Genomic DNA, 20,945 nt, shown 5'->3' on the forward strand with positions numbered 1-20,945 from the left:
CTCGTGCTTGGAGCATGCTAACCGGACCAGGACACCTCACGGGACGTAAGCAGAGGATCTCCTTGCTTAAGGATGCCACTGCAGTTTAGGGTGGCAAATCTGGCATTCCCAGAGGGGTATTTTTGGGCACTGTGAAAATTGTACTCACAGAGTGGTGATACCTAGGGACCCAAAGGACCAAGGGAGGCTCCAAGGGTCCCACTTTTTGGCTAACGTACCCAACTTCCATTTGCAGCATTCTGTGTCTTTGAGCCTTGGTGGCTCATATGACGCTTAAATAGCACTGTACAGCCAGTCACCTGAGCCAGAGCAGCTCCCCTCTGAAACCGCAAAAAATTTTAGTCCCTTTGTTTGACAACATAATCTTAAAAGTTCAAGTGACACTCAGAAAAAAATAGCAATCTCCCCTCAGGCTATCATAAATAACACATTTTGTCTGGCTGCTTGAGTTCAAAGATGACTAAATCTGTATTTTATTTCTCTGATGCCTTTTCTGCCATAGGGCATTCTGTTGTGTCTACAAACTGTTTCATCTGTGAAGCGTTACAAGATTTCATCACAAGCAATGTATATACTTCGTTCAGTCAAAAGAAGTATCTTCTCATGAAATATTAAGTTAGCACTCTATCATTACTCAGCACATGCATCTGGAGACTGTCACATCTTATCTGATTCAAGTAAAAAATCACATATTTCTGTAAGCACAGTGTAGCATAAAATGTTTTCATTTTACTGACATCAGAGAATTTTGATTCTCAACTTTGAAATAACTTCTAATTACACAGGAAAACACTCAAAAATCTCAGCAGCTTGATTTTTTTTCTTCAAGGAATCTATCCCTAAAATAACTCTATAAAGTCACATGACAACATCTGCAAAAATTATTATTACAACTTACCTTGCAGACAAAGAACATAATTTTCAATAGCTGGAAGTGAGAAAAAAATCACAGAAGGAACCAAGGTCAAATGTTATCAACCAAAAGGAGAAAAGTTTATACTGAAGAAGGTAGTAGACACCACCTGTACTTGCACCTGAAGTCCTTAAACAATCTTTGATAGCCACTGTGGTAGATGATACAGAGACCAATAGCAGAACATTATCCATGCCCCACATGCACAGTCCAGTTAAAATGTCTGAACACATTACTGGAGTCCTAGAGATTTAGATGGTAGAAGCTAGAGAGTTTGAAAGTGAGTTGAAGGAGAGCTGTGTGGTTTTGGGCTCCCAAGAAGGACACACTTTGAGTTTCTGTTTCAAAAACCCAGCCATGACATGCAGTATTGGAAAGGTAAAGCTTCTCTAATGTGAAACGATAGAGGCATAATCTTGAATTCTTCCTCTCCCATGCTAGCTCTCTTTAAAAACTGACCTACTGATCCCTATCCATTTTCTCATATACACCTTTGGAATCCACCAAAGATGGTAAGAACTAGGTAAGTGTTTGGCTAAAACAGAGGAAATGCTTATTTTTTAATCATGAAGGCTTAGGAATTAAAAAGTAATTCTGCTCTGCAGACTCAGTGCATGAAACAAGTTGCTTGTGTTTCATGAAAGCTTATGACTTTCACCTAGAAGAAAAAAAGGAGGGAAATATAGATTGCATCTTTCCTTCAAATAAAAGCCTGAAAAGCAAGTAGCTCCTTCCCCAAAAGCCAAAGGACACTTAAAAACAGGTTCTTCAACTAACCCTGTGACATACATTCATATAAACTATATGTCACATACTGTGGAGACTTCTAAAGTGATTTCTCAGAGAAATAAATCAAAAGATGGAATCATTTGGAGAATTACTCATGACTAATGCAACTAAGCAACTATGTTAAGACTGTCCATCTGGAACTCTTAATGATTTTCAGGATACAGCCCCATCCAGATTAAGATTACTGTAGGTAATACACAAATCACAACAGTTACTGTAATCTAGGACAACTCTAAGACAAATGGTCGCCAGAATTGTACTAGTCACAATTTTTAAAAGTATACTCTTGACTAACCACTCACATCTGAAATTATAGGATCATCCTCTCCCAACTGCCCCAGCAACTGCTACGTGTTTGTTAAGTGGACAAAACTCCTTATTAAAAGACAACTGCAAGCTACTCCCAGTGAGCTCTTCAAGGTCTTCTTCCAACTTGGTCCCTGGACTCACTTTTTTGTGGTCTCTATTTACAAAAGTTCCAAAATTGACTAGAAACTTTGCAATGAGAAATAAGTGTAAGTGATTAAAATAATTAGATGAGGCTGAGACTCACTGCATGCTGACAGCAGTGCAGGTGGAAAAATCTCACATTTTTTTCCACCTGGGGATAAGAAGGGATAAGAAGCAGCAGCCACTACAGAAGATTTCTGTAGGGTCCTCCAGTTTAGTTATTTGGCCTCATTCCAAAAGGGAAGAATGAACACATTCAACAACCTGGTCCCTCACCCCAAATTGTGTGCAAATTGACAGACTCACCGTCAATGACACCAAAGACTGCTGACAAATACTAAAGAGTAGTAAGTAAATGTGAAAACTAAGACTGTCAGCAGCCCTTACCCATCATTTTCAGAAAAAACACCGACCAACAAGACTGAGGAAGGTTTCATGCCATACTTGAGTCAAAGTGCAAGAAACAGAAGTTGTGTGTGAGGTTAGATTAACTGCTGACTAAAATAGAATCTCTTTGGGGTTTTTTTTTAGATCACCGAGCAAGAAATGAAACACATAAAACTTGCGTTGATCTTTGCTTCCTGCTTTGGAAGAAGACGTAGTGGCTCTGAAATAAGATTAAATAAATAAATAAATACACAAGATAGCTTCAATCAGGAAGTGCTGGAAATCTTACAATAAACTTTGATCCTTTTAGCTTAGCATGCTTTACCATGAGGCCATGTATGTTCAACCTCTTTGGGTTAGCTTAACCTTTGAAGTTAATTTGAAAATCACATGGGATTTTGTTAAACATGACAAACATACACAGTATAAGGAAGTAGTGCAGGCCATCTTATTAAGCATGACTTCAGTACAGCTAAACAGATTGCAACAGCACATGAGACTGGAAACTTCTGGAAGAACAATCAAGAAGATAAAGGGAGTAAATAAAGTTACATCCTAGCTCCAGGACTGGTTCTGCCCAGAGAGTAAATACCTTCTTGTGGACAATTCTCCACATGGAAAAGCAAAAGCATGCTACAAGAACAGCAAGTCATTTTTACTCTAAATTATTGAAGCAAAGTATCTCTGCTTATTCATCAGAGAAACTATAAATTCTTTTTTTCACTATTGCTTTATTTTTTCATATATTCTTCAGCAGCCATGAAAGCAGGAAATATATAAATTCCTACCAAGTCACCACATACTATGGCATTAATGCCATATATGCTAGTGCCTCTAATTAAATGGGCTTTTAAAATAGCACTAATGGTCAGGAAGACATTTTTTTGCCATTTCAAGAGTCACAGGCACAGTCACATTCTGTTTTCTGAGGATTCATTTTACATGTGTTGAAGTAACACTACTATTTTTGACTTTTTTTTCTCCATTCACATGCGTAACCCTTAACGTCACACAACCACCACCCTTAGAAAAGGTCTGTTCGTTTAAGAAGACTCATATACAGCCTAAATCTTAGCAAAGAGGGACAAAGAGAAGACCATAGGCAGACATTGGAGAGGTCCAAGGGGCAAGGGAGCAGGCTCATGGAGTTCAGAGTCAGTGGATCTATTGGAACAGGAGCCTACAGGCAAGGTCTTGTATTGCCCCTAATTCTGTGTGCGTGCCTCTCTAATTGGAAAGATTTTAAAAAGCCCTTGGTTTTGTGGAGGAATCATCATCCAGGGGAATAAAAGTGGTGGCCTGTATATCAGTATCCCAGAGCCTACATAGTCATTCATTATTATGCACACAGCTGGAGAAATAACATTTTTCCCCGCCAAATTAAGGCACCAAAAATTTTACAATAGTAACTTTTATAACATTGTTATTTAGCATATTATAATTTTATGTTGTTTAAAAAGGAATTCAAATAACTTTTTAACACAAGAAATGGGGAACAATAAGCAATTTCAGGGATCTTGAGTGGGACCACTCTCAGAAATTGACTGATAATGTCATCCATTTTAGATAATTCTACTTTCTACCATAGCATGTATCTTAACATGATTGTAAAATACACTCCTCAAATCATGCATTCCTTCACTTTTACTTTTTAACACAAAGAATATAGATTTTAAAATAAAAAAAAAATGAATTAAAAAATTTCAGAAAAAAACAGTTAAAAAAGGAGGCTGGGATCTCTCAGTTTTATAGGACAAGTCAATACAGACACCTAAGTGAAGGAAGAAAAACATTTGCCAGTGTTGCTGAATTGGTATCTCTGAACAGTAACAACCTCTTTATCAGAAAATATACACTGACTACATTCCAGCAGCAGAAACTGCCCTATAAAATTGTGTGATGATGCTCTGAAAACTGATTTCTGAGGGAAGAAGCAACTCACTCTTGATGGACATACTGCTTGGGAACTTTTCTGTCTTTGGAAGGAGGTAAAGAGGTCAGCTGTGGCTGGTTTTGCTGATGTGCTCACTTTTCACTGAGTAACTTGGCTGAGCCCAATAAATCATTTAATTTAAGCACATCTGTCCTGGTTTCAGCTGGGATAGAGTTGATTTTCCTCATAGTATGGGGCTAGGTTTTGGATTTGTGCTGAAAACAGTGTTGATAACACAGGGATGTTTTTGTTACTGCTGAGCAGTGCTTACATAGCCTCAAGGCCTTTTTGGCTTCTCATTCCACCAGCAAGGAGGCTGGGGGGGCACAAGGATTTGGGGGGGGAACACAGCCGGGACAGCTGACCACAACTGACCCAAGGGATATTCCAGACCATAGGACGTCATGCTCAGCGTATAAAGCTGGGTGAAGAAGGAGGAAGGGGGGACGTTCGGAGTGATGGCGTTTGTCTTCCCAAGTCACCGTTCTGCGTGATGGAGCCCTGCTGTCCTGGAGATGGCTGAACTCCTGCCTGCCCATGGGAAGCGGGGAATTAATTCCTTGTTTTGCTTTGCTTGCGTGCGCGGCTTTTGCTTTACCTGTTAAACTGTCTTTATCTCAATCCATGAGTTTTCTCACTTTTTCTCTTCCGATTCTCTCCCCCATCCCACCTGGGGGGAGTGAGCGAGTGGCTGTGTGGGGCTGAGCTGCTGGCTGGGGTTAAACCACAACAACATCACAGATGTTCTATAAAAACCTGGTATGAAAATTTAGATCCTAAAATATCTAATATTTTACTTCTTTTGGAAAGGTGATTTAAAATAAAATCCAAACACTACCATCCACCAGACTCTTCCAACAACATGCATTCTGTGAACAGAGTGTATTTTCAAGAATCAATGAGCTAGCAAAATTTATATTAAGGCTCTTGAAATGCATGCTTTTTTGGCACATATAAAACATGGAGTTCAAAATGCTTCCAAGAACACAGTCCCAAGCCACACACCTTACACACTCCTGACTTAGCAGACTGGACAAGTCTGTTTACATTTACAAGATCTAGGAGTTATTATAAAGTTAAGCCAACTTACCCCGTGCCACAAAATCCAGCCATGAACACCATTCTGAGAAAAAAAAATAGCTCTTCATTTCTGCTACAGAAATTCCTCTCTGAATCATCGTCAGAGAAGAAGAATGTCCACTTTTCCCTTCCTCTGCTCAGAACAAACTACCCTGAGAAGGTAAGAGCTTTCATATTAATTGAACTTTGTTCCACAAATGCAACAGGTGGCACAAGATGACTTCACAAATATATTTTCCTCCAGTAATGCCATTGTTCTTGTAATTATCTCTTTAATTGCAATGTTCTTCCCTCACGTCCCCACCCTGAATATTTACAGACTGCCGATATACCCAGTGTCTGATACAGTACATCTAGGCTATAGGCTGAAGCCCTAACCATATTTTCACTCATGTTAGGCTTTAACGAGGCAAAGCAAAACTGTTTTTCACTCGGATATTCACAATGCTATCTGGAACTAGTTGTATTGAATTGCTTATTCACAGGTTTAATATTTCGGTGCAGTTTATCACATCTGCTATGGATTCATACCCAACTCTCCTCTCCAACTTTCTGCTGGAAAAAGTGCAAGGGCATTTCCAGTAGGACAGGTAATGGAAGTCTCAAGTGTGGAAACCCCAAATCTCAAATAAATCCCTTTTCAACATGTTTATCCAGCCAGCAAATGAAGGTGTGAATGCAGCAAACAGAAAACACAGCCTTACATGCCTGGACCTATCTAGCATGGGGACTAACAGTAATAAAGTTGTCGTGGCAGACTTTAACACTGACCAGAAATCTCAGTGTTTACACAGGTTCCAGGCAGGCTTTGGCTATGTTGAAGCCTTCAGGTACTTAAGTATGTCTGCCATATTCAGTCTGACATATGTTCAGCCTGACATTTCCTGCATGCATGCATTTTGCTATCCTGCCTGTAAGCTAACACCCTCTCCCCGTACAAGAATGCCCAATATCCAACAGAAATACTCATACAACTCCAGGAGAAGATGTACCATGTCTCCATCCCCTCAGCTGACACGGAAGATGCAAGAGTGCTCTTCCTCTAGACTCCTCTATTTGTGGTGGATTACCCAGGTTGTGGGTTAACCAAGCTTCATCTGACTCTTTCACTACAAAAGTCTATTAGTATTAGACACCCATGTTACAGCGCTGCCTCACTTTACCTCATTGCAGAACTTCCTTGGATTGGATTGGAAGGACCCTGGGACACGGACAGTCTCCTCATCCATCCATTCATTACATGCCTAGAGCGTACACACGAAAGCAAACCACCTCAGAGCTTCAGTCATCTTCATCAGAAAACCAACCTGAATGCAGTGTGAAAAGATGCAGACTACAGGATGCCTCCAAAGATACTCCCCATCCATGCTAAGCACAGCACAGACTGAAGAGAGATGTCTCTGGAGTCTCCACTTGCCAGACTTGTTTTACAGCTCTCGGTTCAAGCTGACCTACTGTTCCCGTTTCCTTAGAGAAAGCGAGAAGAGGGAGAATCTCAAAGGATGGTTTGTGAGCACCATGCCAGGAAGCCCATCAAAGGGCCACAGCAGGTCAGCACCCTGGAAAATCTCCCCTGCTGATGGGAGACAGGCGTCCCCACAGAAGACTGCTTGAAGCCACAGCTTTCCGGGGCTGAAATCCTCCACAAACTCTACAACTGCCATCCCACCTGCCTGGAGTCGGAGATGCAGAAGCGCTTAGAAAACGTAGGGTCAGGGACGGATGCAGAAAGCACGATGCTGTCTCACGTGAGCCTGGCTGTACCAGCCTGGGCCCTGCCTGTCCAGGCGGGAGGGACCACACGGCACCTGATTCCAAACCAGGGGGTTTGGGAAAACCATTCCAAAGAGCAAGTGTTGCGAGAGCCAGGGCTCAACCAGGGTGAAGGGATAAAGGCAACGGAGCCTGCCCTGGGTAAAAGACACTCGCGGAGAGCAGCGCAATGAGGATCAGGCCACGGAGGACAGATCTAACTGTCCACGAGCTGTTAGTAAATAAAGTCTGCTTTGTTAAAATGAAAATAAAAGAGAAACAGATTTGATGAAGCATGAAGACTCTGGAAGCCAACCCAGCTTCCCTCATTAAGGTAAGTCAGTTAATGCAAAAATCAATATATGAACTAGGACATTCATTGTTCATGTAAAGATTTCTACATTAAAGATTTTAGCATGTGGGGAAAGGGTGAAGTGACAGTGAGCACACCTGCTCTTGGCAATTTCCAGAGATGCTAATGAAGAGAGAACAAAGCTCTGTCAGACCTGGGACAACAGGACAGAGTGGCTTAATTTTGTCACAAAGAGAAGAGAGACGCATACATCATGGGATTCACAGAATCACGACCACATTTACTTTGGAAATACATACTTGCCAAAATTGTAATTTTTCTCAGTGTAGCTACAGGCCAGAAATGTTCCCAGGCTGCAGTACCTCTCCCCTTCCACAACCTAATCCCTTGATCCACCTTCTGTGTAACATTTGGTCTGGAAATGCCACTGAATGCAAAATGAGTTCTGCCACCAGGAAGGCGGGAAACCTCTTATCAGTCCAAAAGGCCATAATACGGCTTTGACCAAAACAATGGAATAATTCCTACTGGATATATAAGGGTAACATTAGAAGCATATAATTGCTTTCCTACTGTCAACATAAAATGGGTAACAGGAAGGAAAGGAAACAGAATTTTTGCATACTTGAAGACTTCAAACAGAACAGGCTGCAACACAATCAAAAGGAGTTTTGGAATAATAATAATAAAGATGGGTGGGAGAGAAGACAGACAACTTCCTACAGAAACATACAATTTTCTGACTATACATACCTATATATAGTGAAAGGAACCTGTAAGTAAGAAACGATTGCATAGCATTACAATATTTATATTAAGGATCTGAGTCTGAAGAAAATTAGGCTAAAATGAGGAAAAATATCTATGTTTGAATGTGTTCCATATATTAAATTTGTGTTTTCCTGCTATGCAGTCAAGGCTTTGCCTACACTTGAAATTAGCTCCAATCCATTCATGAATGGCCTGCAGGTGCCCAAAACTCGTAAGTACATAAACGTTATAAAATAATCAGTGCAAGTGGTAACTTTTATGGCTACACTTTGAACTTGACTGATGTGTGATTACTACCAAGTGCTGGTTGAATCCTACATGAAGGTAAGACTGAAATTTGAGGAGGCCTTGTTTTGCTTTGCAAGACTGTATCCCATGTGTTTAAAATACAACTAAATTTTTCCTGACTTTTCTTTACTGTGATTAAGAGCAATTAACATAAAAACTTTTTCTAGTCTGAGCTGAATAGAATTCATTGTTACATCTTGATAATGTATTAGTTAGCACTCCTAAAGGTACCAGACCTTGGCCTCGTGAATGACCAGAACTGATAAGTTAGGAAAGGTGAAATCTTTACATTTCAGAAGTTACAAAAAGGTTATCAAAAAACCTTACAATTTCCATTCCAAGCAAAACAGATGACAAAAGACTCAGTGAGCACAGTACAAAAGAAGGTGTCAGCAAAAGGAACCACCAGAGAGGCATTTTTCTCTATTTTTTTTCTAAGAGTGTCAACATTAAGGAAAGGAATATTGAAAGGCCTTGAAAATTTTATATTTTCCTATAAAGGCAGCTTAGCTTACATTGATTTCAATTTCATAAGCTCCAAATCAATTTAAAAAGAAACCAAAAAAAGTCTTCTTTTTTTTAAAACCATAATAGGTCACTGTGCATATAAAACTGAGAAAGGATTAATTAATTATTGAAAAATCTGCTTCAGCTTATCTCAGCCAGCCAGTCAGGGTTAACCTATTTCAGAGAAAAACCCCAACAAAATGTAGCTTTACTAAACACAAAGATTATATAATTATCAGTCACACTAACATATTATTACACCACATACTGTATGAAACAGACTTTGAAATTGAATAAGTGGCAGCAAGTCCTAAATTCAGTATGTTACACTTAAAGATCAGAGGCTTCCTGATTTTTTCAGTACAGTTAAAATAAATTTTTCGTGTAATTAGTTATATTTTTTAAGAGCGGAGCACTCAGTGAAGTTCTTCTAGAGTATCAAAGGTGGGTTGGTGTAAAGCATTCAAATCTGTGTTTGTTAGACACTACCATACACCCGGAACTGCAAGGAAAAACAAGATAAAATGTTTTTCTTCAGTAAAGTACTGGTGACAGCAAATAATCACTATCTATGAGTAATGTCTAATGGATAAAGATATATATTTTTTAACTATTACAGTTGCTGGATCCCTACATGAGTATGCTTTCAGGAAAAATACTCATTCCTGCACAAATCACCAGTTGAGAAAATCAGTAGCGCCAATACTAGGCTACTTACTCCTCACCATCACCTCACATACTGCTCAAATTTAAGTGCAATGTTCTACGTAGATATAGATCACACTATAGGATCACCTATACATTCACCTCACCAGAGCATATTTGGCGTGGGTTATTTCGTGAGTGCCGTCTGCCATGAAGGATTTGGATGAATCTTGGTAGGATCCTAAAATGACTTTCATGTCCTTCCCTTAAAAGGCGTCGCTGAGACATGGATGTGTATCCCTGTATCTCCACCAAGTTATGCACCAAAGGAAATAAAAAATCAGCTCTTCAGAATTATGCTCTTCTAACACACTGAAAGATACTCTGGTTTTGTTTTTAAATGTCAATGGAACATAAAATTTCTTTGCCAAATTCAAATGCTACCAAAAAAGAAAAAAAAAGGACGCAGATTAAAAGAGCTGGAAATGGGTGCAGTGCGGTTATTTTTGTATTGTATGTGCTTTCCCTCAGAAGCCAATACCTGGTTTTACTAGAGAGAAGAAAGAAAAATCAGTTGTACTTAATGGACTGAAAATGCCAAAATAGTTTCTGCACGAAGCTGCAAGACCCTCTCAGTTCCTAGCACACTGCACCCAGCAGAAAGGACATCTTGCCACAGCTTTCAGTCTGCTCGCAGTGTGACTAGTATGAATAAAGGAGGCACAGCTTCTCACATAAGCAGGTCAGACTAGCAGATGAAATTTTCAAAAAAAAGAAAGCGTGAAGCTGTCTGTTTTTCAGTGTTTCATCCAAAATGAAGAAAAGCCCCCCCAAAACATCCAGTCTGTTAGTGCACTCCAGCCGCGTGCAGCAATCTGAAGCCGCTGCTCATCCCAAGTAGCTAGTACTATCGCCTCCGTCTTTGCATCCTTCTCCTTAACGTGAGGGATGTTCAGTTGCTGCAAAGAGACATCTGAGGTTTCTCCTGAAGAAGGGCAAGTTGAAGGTCTTTCTTATAACTTCACAGTCTTGCTTGTAAGTTCACAGCTCAGCACTCCAAGGGCAGAAGTCTCACACTGACACTTGCTGCACTTCCTACTTCTGTGTCTGAAGCACCCTGTATTCCTCAGGGGCCAGTGCTATGCTCATACCAGCAAATTAAAAGAAAAAAACGTTGTGAATACAGTGTTGTCAATTAGAAACTCCTCTTCAGTTCATTTGCCTTAAGTCAGACTCATCATCAATCCACCTCCTCTTCCTCCCCCTGCATTTGCACAGAAGTGAGGACCGAGCCCCTCCGAGGCAAAGCCCGTTTCCAGAATATGTGAGCAGAGAGGTCTCACAAGAAAAACCTGAACCTTCCTGGGACTTAACAAACAACTAATAGGAAGGAAGGGAGGGGAAATGAATCCCAGGCTTTCTTAAAACATATCAGGAAACCCTACGCTGTCTGTTCCCCCTGTCTCTTTCAATACAGGAGAGAGGAAACTGATAATGCTGCTTTACTTGGCAGTCAACATTTTCCTCTCAATTCTGTTTAACTATGTCCTGTATGGCCACAGATCTGCCACAACCCCAATATATACCATTATGCACATCAAACTGAAGAAGTGTTTTGAAATACGGTGTACCAACTATTACTCTGAAAGCAAATTCAAACAGACAACCTTTAGTTAAGTCACACTGAAGTAAATATTAAATAACTTGTTACAAAAGACTAGTTTGAATATACCTTGTTAACAGAGGAGAATCATTACAGTTTTAGATGGAAAATTTCCACCTTTCAACACGAAATCACAGGCAAATCTGACAATCTTGAAATGTGACGATCAAGAAAAGGATCAAAATAAATAAGAACTGATGCATTTCATGTAAATATCACTTGTTTCCAAAATGAATTATACTAAGTAGATGGACCACTGCATATTGCAGCCATGCTACTCATCCTGGATCAAAGGCCTACCAAGCTTATTTAAGCAACACAGGAATTAAAAGGAAGGAAGGGAACAGCTTAGTGGTCGAAAACCACAATGATACACACTGCCACTATACTATATACTCAGGGTTCAAAGAAAAGAGGAACTGAAGTAAGGCACAGCGTCCATATTAGACAAAATTCCACATTTTCTTGTGCTGCTTGTCACTGGGGGGCACAAAGCAGTAGTTCTGGTCAGATACAGGGGAACAATAGCATCCACAGAGACAACACTGCAACCTGCTCTTTGCTGCCGCGTTTCCCAGTGGAGGCATCAAATGTGACCAGGAGATGCCAGCGGCAGATTGCCAACCGTCAGGGCTTTCCTCCTGCCTGGCAAGCTACTACTTGTTCGGGGCTTTTGGGGCACACCAGCCTCATGACCGAAGGACCCAGCCTAACAATCGAGTGGGACGCTGATGAAACTACACATCTTCCAGCAGCTGAGCCGCCAGCTAGAAAACAAGGTAGATAGGATGGGAGGAAACGGCCTCAAGTTGCACCAAGGGAAGTTTAGATTGGATATTAGGAAAAACTTCTTCACTGAAAGGGTTGTCAGGCATTGGAACAGGCTGCCCAGGGAAGTGGTGGAGTCACCATCCCTGGAGGTATTTAAAAGACGTGTAGATGTCGCGTTTAGGGACATGGTTTAGTGGTTGACTTGGTAGTGTTGGGTTAATGGTTGGACTCGATGATCTTAAAGGCCTTTTCCACCTAAATGATTCTATGAAAAGTGACTCTTTGTCCCAGCAGTGTTTTGAGTGTGCAGTGACACTAGTGGCACACAGTGAACCTCACCAACAATTCCTGCAGAAGATTATTACAATGAAGCAAAAGGACGTTCTCCTTGCTTTCTTCATGTATCAAATGCATGCAGATTGATGACTTGAGTTGTAAAGTTGTTAAGTACACACAATCCTCCTGAAAGCTAGCTATTAGCTACATCCCTGTCCGCAAAACAAGCTTTTAATCTTCTTTTGAGCACTCAAATTTGTGCCTAGAAGCAAAGAAATTAATCACAACAATGGCTATGGTGGTGTGCAATCAGAAGGAAACAGATGGTGTAATGCAGTGTTTTCCAAACAGCAGCAGCCTCTATCTCCAGGAAAATAATCTGAATATTTTCCCTTGCTGTTGGCATTACTATAACAAAAGCTCCTATTAGAAGGATTTTTTCTCTGCTCTGTAAGGCATCAGCAAATTACATAGCAGTTTAAAGACAGTAATATTCTTTGAGTATTAGTTGGCAGAACCAACTAGACTGCACCTATCTCTTTTTCATGTCACACAAACAGTAACGTTCAACGGGCAATACCTCCATGATTATCTTTAAAGGCTGCAGACAGCCTGATGGAATCAACAAAATTGTGGCAATGAAACAGGGCTTATTTTTCTCATGCTTCATTTCCAGGTCTGTTTCTGACCGCAGGCATAGTGTTGCACATGGACAACAGAAGCAGCCACACTGACTTACATCTGTATGCTCTCTCTGATTCTTCCTTTCATTCCCAGGGACTTTCACAATATTTTAGTACAATAACTTCAAGTTTTCTTGGGAATCATCAAATTAAGCTGCCATCACTTTCATCATTGTTGGGTGTTCTCACTGTTCCTTTCATCCTTTTGTTTATACAGGAGCCTTATCTTTATGGGACATCTCAAACGCCCTACTGTGATTTTTCCTCCATATCCTAACAATTATTTACAGGCCCTTCCTTACATACTCACATGCGATGAGATGCTGGAATGTTCATATTATAGGACCATGTATCCCTCCTAACTGTGCAGTGCAGGAGGCTCTGGTAGCAGAATCAACACTGCTCTAGTGTTTCTTTTGTATTTCTTCCACTCCTCAACACGAGTTACTCTTCGTATCTGCTGATATGCCACTACCACTGGTGTTGCTGTTTCTCCTTAATTGTAGATCTCATTTTCCAGGGAAAAGAGTGCATCCCACAGATAAGAAAACATGGCACCTCTCATGCCTGGCACTTCCAAGATCCCACCACATACACACAGCACAAGAGTCCACCTGTGAGATCTGTATCTACCACTCATCTGGTCTTTTCCCCTGGATTGCCGGCAGGGAGGAGCTTCTGCAGGGAAACTTCAGTATGATAAATGCCATCAAATCCCCAATAAAAACCCAGAGGACTGCAGGAGAGATCTTGCATGAAGAATATAAAAGACTATGAAAATTATATGGGGAATTGCATCTAACATACACATCTGCAGAGCTCAGAAATTACTGTTTCTTGGAACAGTTTCTAAAAAACAAATATAAGGGCACATACAAGCTAAATCTCATAGTCTTTTCAAAAAGGGGCAAGTGCCATGTGTATCTTTCAGCATCAGCACATTCACAATAACAGTGGAAATGAAATGAGGGGGAAGAAAAGCGAAATGTTTAGATTTTTCTGTTTAAAGCATGCTTCATCAATTATCTGCACACATTTATTTTGTTGGGAACAGTAGTACAGAAAGCTAAACTGGACTCATGCTACGTTACTGAACAAAATTATCATTTTGCACACATTAAAAATACAACATACAAGCTACTTCTAATCTGAAATGTAATCTGTTTTATAGAGTTGAACACCCATATACCATAACAAGGTAGCACGGATTGCTGTTATGCTTAGTCCTGAGCTTTCTTATAACCCTACATAAATGTTGAATTATGGCAAGTTGCTTGTGTTGATTTTTAAAATTAAAAACAAGTTGACAAAGATTAATCCATGCCAGAGGCTAGTCACTAGGCTAAAACAGTAAAAAGTCAGCTAGAGGCTGATTTTAAATGAAAAAGTGTAGCTGAGACGTTAAAGACATAGAACTTGCTATTTTTACATCTGCAAATTCCACAGGGCTCTTGTAGAGGTAAAATGCTGAGAGAAAACCTGTCTGAAAACCCGAGAAATAAATCATTATTCCATGAATAGTCTAATATCCTTGAAAGACAAGAAAAGAATGAAGCTTCCTTTTTCAATGTGGATGAAATGAATATAAAGTTTAGATACAATCTTTGCCCTGTATTATTTTTATCCTTGTTAGAATTGGATAGGTGTGATTATATTTCACTTTCAGGCTACTCTATCAGAACATTCTCTCTAACAAAAAGTTTAGAAAGGGCTCCCATAGTGTAATCTAGAGAATCTGTGAACTGAAATTACATTTAATAAAATACCATGACATATAAGGAGAAGCTGAAGAGGGGAGAAATCTCAGAAATACAAACGAATGGAAATATATCCTGGCAAACCTAAAAGCTACTACAAACAAACTCAATATGTCCCAAAAACATGGACAGTGATAAACATTCTCAATATTTTGATATTGATTTATTAAAGGTTAGGAGTTAAAAGAATTGGTTTCACAAGAAATCTACACAGAAACCCTGAATTAAGTTACAAGAGCGAATTAGGTTAGTTGTCCAAGCTTAATCCTAACTGGATATATCTGCTCAGAGACAAACCATGATTGTAATAAGCATCAGATGAATATAAGTAGATCAGGACTGAGATAAATGGACAGCTTGCATTCTATTTATACTTGCACATTATGCTGCTGAACCACAGCTGCCAGTCTTTCTTTAAAGCAATCACTGAAAAGAAAAATTAAACTAAAATAAATCCTAAAATCAATACAGAGCATTTCATAATTTAAATGTACAATAAGAAACAAAAAAATTTGTAAGATACAAAATTAGGGTTTCAATATTCTGGAAGTGTTAATATTTAATTGTCAAGATAACAAAAAGCTTTTAAAGCCTAACATCTGTCCCTCTAATTTAAGTAATCTTATATTGCACGTCTGAATCTCCTGAGGGTTATCAACAAATTGGACCCATCACCAAAAGAACAAGTTCCTCCACCATTAGCAATAGAAAACACTGAGAAAATCACAGTGGATCAGAGAAATATCTAGAGGAGAATGGCTCTTTATGACCAGCCAAGCAAAGTGAGGTTTAACATCCAACAAGACAGCGCTTCTAGTTTGTCCTTTAATGTAAGTCCTTTAACTTTTGAAGGCAACTAGCAATCAATTTCAAAACTTCAGGGATGTTCTGGGAAAGAGTAAGGAAACTGCACTTACGGTGGTGAAGACCAGGAGGTCAGAACATGGGAAAAGCCTGAACAGCATCTGGCACCAATCCAAAGCTGCAGGTAAAGGCTACCATGACATTGGAGCTAATTATGCAACTGCCAACACCAGTTCACTCGTTTACTTAAATTCTATTAGGTAAAATGACCTGGCAAATGAGAATTACAGGTTGGGATTGAGGAGATTTGTCAGAGGTATGAGGCCTACCTTTTTGGTCAGAAGTGAAAGCATGTGAAGAACAGGAATCTGTTCAGATCAGGAAGCTCCTGGGAATTATTTCGGTCCTATGCTTGATAGGGACCCATGCTTTCACCCAACCACTCCGTCTCAGCTCTCTGTTCAGTACTGACTGGTGCTGCTGTGAGCACAACGCAAGGGAGGGAGATGACCACAGCAGGTGGTGGGCCTGTAGAGAGGGGATTTTTGCAGGAAGAGAAGGAGAAAGAGAGTGATGGGAGACCTTTGATGTCACCGCACAGCTGTGCCTGCACACCATGGAGTCACTGCAAGGGGAAGCTGCTGACATAAACCAGATAAAACAACTGGCAGCAAAAAGTGGCTTAAAATGGCTTATCAAATAGAGTTTTATTGACAATGTCCTGTAAAGGTACTACAGTTTCAGGCATATTGGCCATTCCCTGCACGTACACCCTGGGACACAGTGGTCATTCCCATCATGTGCAAGCCACATCTATACAAATAATAATCAAACTAAGGGGCTGAGGATAAGTAGTTGCCTTTATACATTAAGTTATGCTAGTGGAAGCTCTGTTCAAAAATCATATGCATCTGTGTGTGTATATATATGTGTATACATATCTATATAAACACATATGAACGTATAAAAATCAGTAACACATGCAGTCAACAACACTGACTGACCTTCCAGCAAATAGCTCTGTGCAGGATCAGCTGGGGAAGAGAAAGCCAAAATCTGATGTTGAAAGAACTTTTGCTGGAATTTAGGAATACTTTAACTATGCTCAAAAGAGAGTTCTAGTTCAAATGTTGTATCTTTTAACAACTACAGCAGGTACACAGCACTTCCCCATCGCGTTGATTTCTGGCAGAAGCAGCCACAGAGGGAAAAGGGGTTTTTATGCATTTACACTCTGGCCAGATACTGCTGCTCTCCCCAGCCAGGTCTGCCTCATTTGGTATCAGTGATCAGCTCACTAATGAAACCTGCACTTCCTTAATTTCTCTACAGGAGACAGAGTGACCTCTTGCACCACTTAGGAACACATTTCTCAATTGTTCTGAAAGGCTGATTTTGCTGAGGTTCAGGACACTGCAAAAGCCATGATTAGATGGGTGATTTTTGGAAGGTCTTTTCCTGAGGACAATACCTCTGACAATTACAAAATGTGGAATATGGTATAGACCACTGCTGGATCTATGCATCTAGGCAGCTCCCAGCAGGGGTGAGCCCTGGCTATAGCTTATGATATTCTCAATAATCTAATGCATACAGTGAGAAATGACTGCTGTGCACCTACATAAACAGATGATGTTGTCTTGCTGTGCTACTGCAGGCCAGAAGCACCCTTCGAGCCTTTGGTCTCTGCTACCGTAATTTCCTTCCTCTGAAAAACATTCTCTGTTGCCATGCGCTTTGGACCCAAGGGATCCTGTGCTCAGCTCTCACCTCTTCTCTTGTCAGACTTTAATTCTTTTCCACATCTCACAATCCTCCCTCTTTAGTCTCTCCATGAATGGGGTATTAATAAAGCAAAAGAGTTTTCAGTTGAGTAACTGCTTTGAAATTCTTCTGCATGCACTGTTACACCGATTACAAATTTATATGGCAGTAATCCACTCAGCACAAACGAAACAGTGCTATTAATACTTCACAAAGCTGGTATGCAGCGATAAATAATACCTTTTAGGGACCTTTCAGAAATGCTGGGAAAATCCCTAGGCTGTAAGAATCTAATACAATTTTTCTCAGGCTACTGTTAGGATGCAGTGCAGTAGGTTTTCTACTGCAACTTTCTAAAATGGCCATAGGGGTACAAGAGTGATAAACCACATGAGTGTTTGGAGAAGGAATGAGATTTTCATAATATTAATGAACACAAAGAATTCATGAACTGCTGATTTCAATGATCACTCATGTAGGCCTCCAGCAAAATGGGATTTTCCCCGTGTACAGATAAGCACACTTAATTGAACTGGGATGAAGGGAGTTACTGGTGGTACATTTGCCAGTTCACTAGGCAAAATTTTAGTCTGTTCAGAGTTAGTTTGCCTCATTCTTCTTACCAGCTAGTCAGTTCTAATACACATATTTTAATTACACTGTCATAATTAAAGACATTCAAGCAAATAGATCTAAACACACAGTGACAGAGAGACCAAAGGTCCTTACGCCATCTGGAACTGCAAAGGACTAGGACAAGTCCACGTTTAAGTTTAAAAATGAAAAGCTCTTTTACAAGTAAGGATTGACAGACAATTTCCTTCTGAAAACGTAAAACAAATGCTGTATGATACGCAGTTACTATGGCTGTAATTCTTATAGAGACTGAGAAACTCATTCCATCTATAGCGTCTTATCAGCAAGCACCAACACTGAATACAGCCACAATCACACAGGCACTTTGTTTGTCCTGACTCCATACTGCTGCCAAAGGGAGGATTCCTGCTCCCAGTAACTTCTTTCTCTTGCTTCCTTGTGTGGGCATTTACATTTGTGCAGCCGCATGGTGAATTATACATGGATACGTTCCAGGTAGGAAAGCAGGACAGGGACACATGATGTGGCTCCTGGTTGAAGAAGTCAATAACCCTGGCATGAAATGCAGCGTGTGGAAAGCTGCTGAAATTATAAATACCTACTGATCTCCAGGTTGGGCATACTGTTTAATGATTATTTCCTAAAATGAGTACTGCAAGCTGTGCTTGTCTCTTTTGGATTCTTCAACAGAGATCTTCACATGATTTAATAAAATAGTACTACTGATTACTATTTATGGCTATACACTTAGAACCCCAATAAAGGCACAATGGGTAAACATATTATTGGAGTTACAGTCTCCAAATAAATTATTACATCAAAATGTGTTGAAAGACACTGAAGATTTTGTGAATTAAATATATGAAATAGAAATAGGCAGTGATGAAATCACAGCTCCTCTTGACATAGTCGTACAGCATGAAAACACCGACGGAAATAACATTGTTGGTATGGAAGCTATTGAGAAAGAAAAAGTCAAGACATTACAAAAAAATCCTAGCTTATACCTGAGAAAAATATTTTCCTGCATATTCTCTCATGTGAATAAAACCTGCAAAGGGTACAAAATGTGGATCCCCATAGCTGTAGAGCTGTACAACCAAAGGTGAGTTCCAGCCAACAGCCCCTCCTCCCTCCCAAATTTTGGTCTCATTTGTTACATTTGGATTCACAGATTGTTTTTTTCCAATCTAAATGAGGCTTCTCACTTGTCAGTTAAAGACAGCACTGGGACAGAAGTTTTTATTTGTCCTTTCTTTATACAGAAGAAATGTTACACAGGCATGGTCTGCTGTCCATCAAGGATGTGTTTCTGAGAAGTGTGACCATTAAAAAGATTACCCCATTGCTTCGCTCTTCATCCACAACTGATTCGATCAAGCCCAGTTTGTTTGAGGAAGATAAAAATGACACTGAAAGGGTAACTATTCAGGAAGAAGGGCACAAATGCTCACCTTAAAAGACTGATACTGGGGACTTGGTCTCAGGGATGAAGCAGTTGGGATCTTTGAGGAGGGTGATCTGCTCCAGAAAGCTGGCACCTCTTCCAGGTGACAGCTCTGATCCTGCTCTCACCGCTCCATCCACCGTGCCATACATACTGTCCCCGTGCATTTAAACTGTGTGTGTTTTAGTCCCTGCACAGATCCCATCCTCCCCACAGAAAAACTGCTTTGCTCTCCAAACAACCTCCTATGTTTCACCTGGGTGACTGACAACAGTTAGCAGAGCATGGTGTTCAACATCAGCAGCAGAACTCCAAACCCAAGGACAGGCTGATCTCGGGAACTGGTCCTTTCATTGTGCAATCAAACACAAATCAGAGACTTGGTCACAGGAGCAATCTTTACTCAGATTTTTGATGTGCAGAGGCAACCAGCACCAGGCACCTCTATTAGTAATGTACAGGTCTGCATGGGATATTTTTTATTTTGTATCCTTAAATACAGGCAGCGCATCTGGAAAGCATCACGCTTATTGACCTTCCCCATCAGAAGAACATATGGGATTCCCAGATACACCCAGGAGTGAGAAGTAGGTAAGAAAATGAAACAGAAAAGGGACAGATGCTGCAGTTCATTTTAAAGATATACAATAATCAAATATTTTAGAACTTCCCCGCTGCTCTCGAATCCAAATAAATCCAAATCAAACCAAAGTTGTATCAGGGCAAAGGCTGTTACTGAGTGCAGAAACTTTGCAGAATACAGGCTTAACTGTAGTTTATATAGCTCTTTATTAAACCGTGAATTATACCACGCAAGCTTTCTTGCATCAAACTTCAATGGCAGAGCATTCTGCTTTGCAGCTACATGCCTGGACTTTGCTGCTGTCCTGGATACTTACAATATCTTATAACATATCCCTATGTACAACCATTTAATCATCTTCAAACATTTAAACTAATCTGTGAAAACTACAACAATGTATAATATATGAATATGGCAAAACAAAACCCAGTAACTAGAAGAAACAACTGGCTACTACAAAAATTAACAAAACCAGATTATTTTAAGTAGTAAGACCTAGAAGCCTTCCTAAAGTCACCCTGTTTTGATCTATTACAGATCCATTTAGAGAGAGCAGCAAAATTTTTTGCTCTGTCACAATGGCACTGGAGCACCTGTATGCCTTGCTGCAGAAGTTTTAACCAGTGGGAAAATTTTTAACACTGCAGTCTGCCACCAAATTCCACCAGCCAGCCAGGCAACAGGTCCCATGTGCCCTATCCATGTACCCCAAGACGCAGGAGACTCCTGGAATGTCTCCATCCTGGAACACCTCCACCGTTGGAGGCATTCA

General features: G+C 40.2%; 1 protein-coding gene across 15 annotated transcripts in view; it reads right to left on the reverse strand.

Annotated features, from left to right (window-relative positions):
- Positions 1-20,945, reverse strand: part of MCF2L (MCF.2 cell line derived transforming sequence like) — a 160,016-nt gene that overhangs the window by 90,889 nt on the left and 48,182 nt on the right. Inside the window, exon 1 of one of the 15 annotated variants that reach the window (XM_052773696.1) lies at positions 9,996-11,135. The exons of 13 other annotated variants lie outside the window; for them this stretch is intronic. In XM_052773696.1, the coding sequence (XP_052629656.1) occupies positions 9,996-10,116 (121 nt within the window). In that variant the 5' untranslated portion in view covers positions 10,117-11,135. Of the gene's footprint in view, positions 1-9,995; positions 11,136-20,945 lie in introns of those variants that run through there. One more of the 15 variants, XM_052773705.1, reaches the window with a different exon arrangement.

This window comes from Harpia harpyja, chromosome 22, assembly GCF_026419915.1.
Source record: "Harpia harpyja isolate bHarHar1 chromosome 22, bHarHar1 primary haplotype, whole genome shotgun sequence".
In the NCBI taxonomy this organism is placed as follows: domain Eukaryota; kingdom Metazoa; phylum Chordata; class Aves; order Accipitriformes; family Accipitridae; genus Harpia; species Harpia harpyja.